At 46.2% G+C, this 6,963-nt stretch overlaps 1 protein-coding gene across 2 annotated transcripts in view; it reads left to right on the plus strand.

Annotated features, from left to right (window-relative positions):
- The window catches only part of KAT2B (lysine acetyltransferase 2B), a 131,743-nt gene extending 126,187 nt beyond the window's left edge, over nt 1-5,556 (plus strand). For both annotated transcript variants that reach the window (XM_040433003.1, XM_040433004.1), the window contains exons 17-18: nt 3,099-3,183; nt 4,549-5,556. In XM_040433003.1, the coding sequence (XP_040288937.1) occupies nt 3,099-3,183; nt 4,549-4,742 (279 nt within the window). In that variant the 3' untranslated portion in view covers nt 4,743-5,556. The remainder of the gene's footprint in view (nt 1-3,098; nt 3,184-4,548) is intronic.
- Nucleotides 5,557-6,963: the final 1,407 nt, after the last annotated feature.

The raw sequence follows: 6,963 nt of genomic DNA on the forward strand, positions 1-6,963 counted from the left end.
TGAAGCCTGATTCTCTGCTATGACATGAATACAGATTCTGTGCTGACATAAGGCCAGATTCTCTGTTACGGGACCTCTCTCCTCTGCCTGGGTGCCTGGGCCTAAATGTGTGACAGTGGCCTGTTCCAGTGGTGGGTGACTTGAAGCCTGATTCTCTGCTATGACATGAAGACAGATTCTGCGCTGACATAAGGCCAGATTCTCTGTTACGGGACCTCTCTCCTCTGCCTGGGTGCCTGGGCCTAAATGTGTGACAGTGGCCTGTTCCAGTGGTGGGTGACGTGAAGCCTGATTCTCTGCTATGACATGAAGACAGATTCTGCGCTGACATAAGGCCAGATTCTCTGTTACGGGACCGCTCTCCTCTGTCTGGGTGCCGGGGCCTAAATGTGTGACAGTGGCCTGTTCCAGTGGTGGGTGACGTGAAGCCTGATTCTCTGCTATGACATGAAGACAGATTCTGTGCTGACATGAGGCCAGATTCTCTGTTACGGGACCTCTCTCCTCTGCCTGGGTGCCGGGGCCTAAATGTGTGACAGTGGCCTGTTCCAGTGGTGGGTGACGTGAAGCCTGATTCTCTGCTATGACATGAAGACTGATTCTGCGCTGACATAAAGCCAGATTCTCTGTTACGGGACCTCTCTCCTCTGCCTGGGTGCCTGGGCCTAAATGTGTGACAGTGGCCTGTTCCAGTGGTGGGTGACGTGAAGCCTGATTCTCTGCTATGACATGAAGACAGATTCTGTGCTGACATAAGGCCAGATTCTCTGTTACGGGACCGCTCTCCTCTGTCTGGGTGCCGGGGCCTAAATGTGTGACAGTGGCCTGTTCCAGTGGTGGGTGACGTGAAGCCTGATTCTCTGCTATGACATGAATACAGATTCTGCGCTGACATAAGGCCAGATTCTCTGTTACGGGACCTCTCTCCTCTGCCTGGGTGCCTGGGCCTAAATGTGTGACAGTGGCCTGTTCCAGTGGTGGGTGACTTGAAGCCTGATTCTCTGCTATGACATGAAGACAGATTCTGCGCTGACATAAGGCCAGATTCTCTGTTACGGGACCTCTCTCCTCTGCCTGGGCCTAAATGTGTGACAGTGGCCTGTTCCAGTGGTGGGTGACGTGAAGCCTGATTCTCTGCTATGACATGAAGACAGATTCTGCGCTGACATAAGGCCAGATTCTCTGTTACGGGACCGCTCTCCTCTGTCTGGGTGCCGGGGCCTAAATGTGTGACAGTGGCCTGTTCCAGTGGTGGGTGACGTGAAGCCTGATTCTCTGCTATGACATGAAGACAGATTCTGTGCTGACATGAGGCCAGATTCTCTGTTACGGGACCTCTCTCCTCTGCCTGGGTGCCGGGGCCTAAATGTGTGACAGTGGCCTGTTCCAGTGGTGGGTGACGTGAAGCCTGATTCTCTGCTATGACATGAAGACTGATTCTGCGCTGACATGAAGCCAGATTCTCTGTTACGGGACCTCTCTCCTCTGCCTGGGTGCCTGGGCCTAAATGTGTGACAGTGGCCTTTTCCAGTGGTGGGTGACGTGAAGCCTGATTCTCTGCTATGACATGAAGACAGATTCTGCGCTGACATAAGGCCAGATTCTCTGTTACGGGACCGCTCTCCTCTGTCTGGGTGCCGGGGCCTAAATGTGTGACAGTGGCCTGTTCCAGTGGTGGGTGACGTGAAGCCTGATTCTCTGCTATGACATGAATACAGATTCTGCGCTGACATAAGGCCAGATTCTCTGTTACGGGACCTCTCTCCTCTGCCTGGGCCTAAATGTGTGACAGTGGCCTGTTCCAGTGGTGGGTGACGTGAAGCCTGATTCTCTGCTATGACATGAAGACAGATTCTGCGCTGACATAAGGCCAGATTCTCTGTTACGGGACCTCTCTCCTCTGCCTGGGTGCCTGGGCCTAAATGTGTGACAGTGGCCTGTTCCAGTGGTGGGTGACGTGAAGCCTGATTCTCTGCTATGACATGAAGACAGATTCTGTGCTGACATGAGGCCAGATTCTCTGTTACGGGACCTCTCTCCTCTGCCTGGGTGCCGGGGCCTAAATGTGTGACAGTGGCCTGTTCCAGTGGTGGGTGACGTGAAGCCTGATTCTCTGCTATGACATGAAGACTGATTCTGCGCTGACATGAAGCCAGATTCTCTGCTATGGCATGAAGAGACTGATTCTCTGCTGACATGAAGCCAGATTCTTTGCTATGGCATGAAGAGACTGATTCTCTGCTATGGGACCTCTGTCCATTTGATATTGGTTCATTTTTATTTTTTAAATTTTTATTTTAATTCATTTCCCTATCCACATTTGTTTGCAGGGGATTTACCTACATGTTGCTGCCTTTTGCAGCCCTCTAGCTCTTTCCTGGGCTGTTTTACAGCCTTTTTAGTGCCCAAAAGTTCGGGTCCCCATTGACTTCAATGGGGTTCGGGTTCGGGACGAAGTTCGGATCGGGTTCGGATCCCGAACCCGAACATTTCCGGGAAGTTCGGCCGAACTTCTCGAACCCGAACATCCAGGTGTTCGCTCAACTCTATAAATAAACAGATCACATATTGCCACATCCAAAAAGTCCAAACTATTAAAATATTTTAAAAAAAATCTATGCAGTGAATGACAGAACAGAAAAAATTAAAACTGCGCAAATCGCAATTTTTTTAGTCACCGCGCCTTTTTTTGGTGTTTTATTTTTTTCGTATGGTATCGAGTATCGCAATACTTTTTTATAGTATCGAAACCGAATCAAAATTTTGGTATCGAAACAACTGAGAGGACTCCTAGGGGAAAGACAGTAAGAGTCCTTATTACCCCACCCACACAGGATGGTTGACAGCCTTCTGTGTACACTCACTGATACAGCGAGAGCTGTCAATTATCCTGTGCGGGGAGGGTAATCAGGACTCTGACTGTCTCTTCTAGGAGTCCTGGCAGGATTTACTCTGCTTTTTATTCAGAAATCCTGCACCAAACCATATAAACCTATTACAGAGCTCTGAGTCGCTGTCATATCCCGCTGTCAGATAGGCAGCAGAAATCACCTGACACGGTCACTTTGAACTACACAAACTTAATTCCTTTATTTCAGAGTCATCAAAGTGCATGGCCTTTCATGGAGCCTGTGAAAAGAACCGAGGCACCAGGATACTATGAAGTCATAAGGTTCCCCATGGGTAATTACATTCACTTTTTTGAATTATTCTCTACTGAAAGAAGTAAATCACAAGTAACTACTATAACCTTCCTAATAAGTACAACTACTGCCTTCCCAAAAATCTTATTACACTGTAGGCTTGCCATACAAACTCTAAGGCTAGTATTACATCCGCAGTAGAGGCTTTGGTAGGGAACAGCCTGCCGGAGTCCTCTGGGTCTGGCATTGCCAGGCACTGCCGCATGTCCGCCGGACCCCATTAACTATAATGGGGACCAACAGAGATCCGGCCGCTACCCTGCAAATATGCAGAGAATCGGCCATTTCACCACATTTTCCGCTGGCACTATCACACACGCTGTGCGCAGCCACAGCTCAGCCGAGGACTGCTTCCCAATCCTCTGGTACTAATGAACACTTCCATAATGGAAGCACTCATTAGTATTCGCCCCACTTTTAGGGGGAAAAATGCATCCCTGCAGCAGCGCAAAAGTAGGGATCACTTTTAAATATAAAAATAAGCTAATAAAAATTGTACTCAGTGTAGGCACCAGTAAAATGAAGTTTTAATATCTGCAAATGAGCCTCTAGGAGCAATGGGGGGCGTTGTTTCAACTAGAGGCTCAACTTTCTCTGTAACTGCTGCTCCCTCTGCACTTTGATTGACAGGGCCATGTGTGATCACATTTACACTGCCTGTCGGTCAAAGTGCAGAGGGCGAAGCAGTTGCAGAGAGAGCAGAGCCTCTAGGTGTAACAGCAACGCCCCCGTTTCTCCTTGAGGCTCATTTTTACATATTAGGCTAGTTTCACACTAGCAGCAGGGGAGTCTGGTAGGCTGTTCCGGCGGGTGAACAGCCTGTCCGATCCCTCCTGCCGCTAGTTCACGTGTGCCCCTGGACTGTCGCTCCGTCCCCATTGACTATAATGGGGGCGGGGGCGGAGTTCTGGCGGCAGCACGGCAGCGCACTCTGAGAGGCGGCTGGACTAAAAGTACTGCATGCATTATAGTCAATGGGGACGGAGCGGCAGTCCGGGGGCACACGTGAACCAGCGGCAGGAGGGATCCGACAGGCTGTTCACCCGCCGGAACAGCCTACCAGACTCCCCTGCCACTAGTGTAAAAGTACCCTTAAAACTTTTTCTCAGCAATGCAGGCACATATGAACATGGGACCAACACAGATGTCATCAGCTGCCAAGTGCACATACAACAGGTCAGCCTGTCAGGTTTGCCAGTCAGCTCATAAGACTATGGCATTTATTAGACCTGTGGCAGCCGCTTCCCTCTCTCGGTTAATGGGCTGAATTTTATTATTTGAAACACTTATCATATCTGTTTTAAGACACAAAAAAAAAATCATAATTTTTTTTCTTGAATACCAGATCTGAAAACCATGAGTGAACGTGTGAAGAACAGATATTATGTGACAAAGAAGCTATTCATGGCCGATCTACAAAGAATCTTCACAAACTGCAGGGAGTACAACCCACCGGAGAGCGAATACTTTAAATGCGCAAATATCCTGGAGAAATTCTTCTACACTAAAATTAAAGAAGCCGGACTGATTGACAAATGAGTCGGGACTTTCAGTGTTCCATTAACGTGCCTGATATTATTGGCTTGCCTACTGTTTTGCGCATCACACTTTTTTGCACTCAATCTAAATCCTACTAACTCTAATAATATTGCTGGCTTTTAGCAAGCTTTCTTTTGTTGGTTATGATTTTGTATAGATTTTATTAGAAAAAGGTGCTTTATAGCCTTTAGAGTATATAATATTGGTATGAGATGTTTTGTATATTTAGAATTGTTTTGTATAATGAGATTTATCAACCACATTTATTCAACCACTAATATTACAGAATGGCTTACTGTAGATTATAGATTTCTTATGCCGGCCATAAGTTAAAACATAATCTGGTATAACTACAGGTGAAAAAAACTCAAAAACTTTAGTTATATTTTTAGGCAGAAAGTGGATGTTAAACTACAATATTAGGCAATCGTCATACTTAGTAACTCCCTTATATAAATATACTAATATTTTTATTGATCCCAGAATTGCTCTCTTTTCAAATGGGAATTATTGGGTAATTACTATGAAAGGAATTTGACACCTGCAATATGCAAGCAGCATGTACAGCAAACAGAATTCTGTCAATGTAGTGCCTGTCTCAATATGGCGACAGCCTGTATTTTCACTGCCTATAAGATGCTGTATATGACCCCTGTAACCTGTGTATGAATTTTCTGCTGACCTATGAGTTTATTACTTTGGAGAAGGAAGCGAGTCACTTTATAATAGTATGTTGAAGAACTGCTGATTATGCAGTTTTGTGTTTGTGTTTATTTTACCTGCTTATTTTTTCCTAGGGGTTTTGCTAGGGATGAGCGAATCAACTTTGGATTAAACATCCTACGGCGATTCGCATAAAACTTTGTTTGAATACTGTACGGAGCGAGCACTCCGTACAGTATTAGGGTCTATTCACACGTCCACATGAATGGGTCCGCATCCGTTCCGCAATTTTGCGGACTGGAACACACTTGTGGACGTTTGAATTGACCCTTAGAATGTATTGGCTCAGATGAGCCGAAGTTATTACTTCGTGAAGTCCCGCAAGACTTTGGGTAGTAACTTCAAGAATTAATTTCTACTGTTAAAAACCTTTTCCCGAACTCTGTTTCGGTTCCAAGTGGTACCTGTCAATTTTTTATTTTTTTTTGTAATGTGTAGGGGCAGTCATACTGAACATTTTTGTAGTATACTTTAATTACTGAAATCGTACATTTGCATTAGAAAAATAGCTCTAAAGTGCCTTAGCAACACCCTGTCCTCTGTTTACATAACTGTGGAGACTTGCTCAATGCTGACTGTGTTATGTAAACAGAAGACAGAGCATTGCTAAGGCTCAAAATGGGGGACTTTAGAGCTATTTTTCTAATAGAAATGTAAAATTTCAGTAAATAAAATATATTTCAAAAATGTTCAGTATGACTGCCCCTACTACACATTACAAAAATAAAAAAAAATTACATTTACACTTTAAAGTCACTATGAAAATGCAAAGTAATCTGCAGGCAGCATGTTATAGAACAGGAGGAACTGAGCAGACGGATATATAGTTTTGTGGGAAAAGATTTAGTAAAACTTTTAATTTACTGTATTTTTCGCTTTATAAGACGCACTTTTTTTCCCCAAAAGTAGGGGGGAAATGGCTGTGCGTCTTATAAAGCGAATACTAGTGACCGCTTACATTATGGAAACGCTCACTAGTATGCACAAGGTGCCAGGAGTGAAGCACCGCAAGTGCTTCACCCTCCCCGGTCTTCCTTCCTGGGGCCGGTGCTTCACTGTCCTGACCGCGTACAGTGTCAGGATGTTGTATGCGCTCTATGACCTGACGCTGCATGCAGTCAGGTGACAGAGCAGCGCAGGCCTGGAAGATAGGGGAGTGCGACTTCTGCCGGGACAGGTAAGAGGAGGTTTTTATTTTAATCTGATCTGAAGTCTGATGGGGTCTAACATTGAGGGCTGATCTGAGGTCTGATGGGGGGGGTCTGGCAATGTGGGCTGATCTGAGGTCTGATGGGGGGGTCTGGCAATGTGGGCTGATAATGTGGGCTGATCTGAGGTCTGATGGGGGTCTGACAATGTGGGCTGATCTGAGGTCTGATGGGGGGGGTCTGGCAATGTGGGCTGATCTGAGGTCTGATGGGGGGGTCTGGCAATGTTGGCTGATAATGTGGGCTGATCTGAGGTCTGATGGGGGTCTGACAATGTGGGCTGATCTGAG

This window comes from Bufo bufo, chromosome 5 (assembly GCF_905171765.1).
Source record: "Bufo bufo chromosome 5, aBufBuf1.1, whole genome shotgun sequence".
NCBI lineage: Eukaryota > Metazoa > Chordata > Amphibia > Anura > Bufonidae > Bufo > Bufo bufo.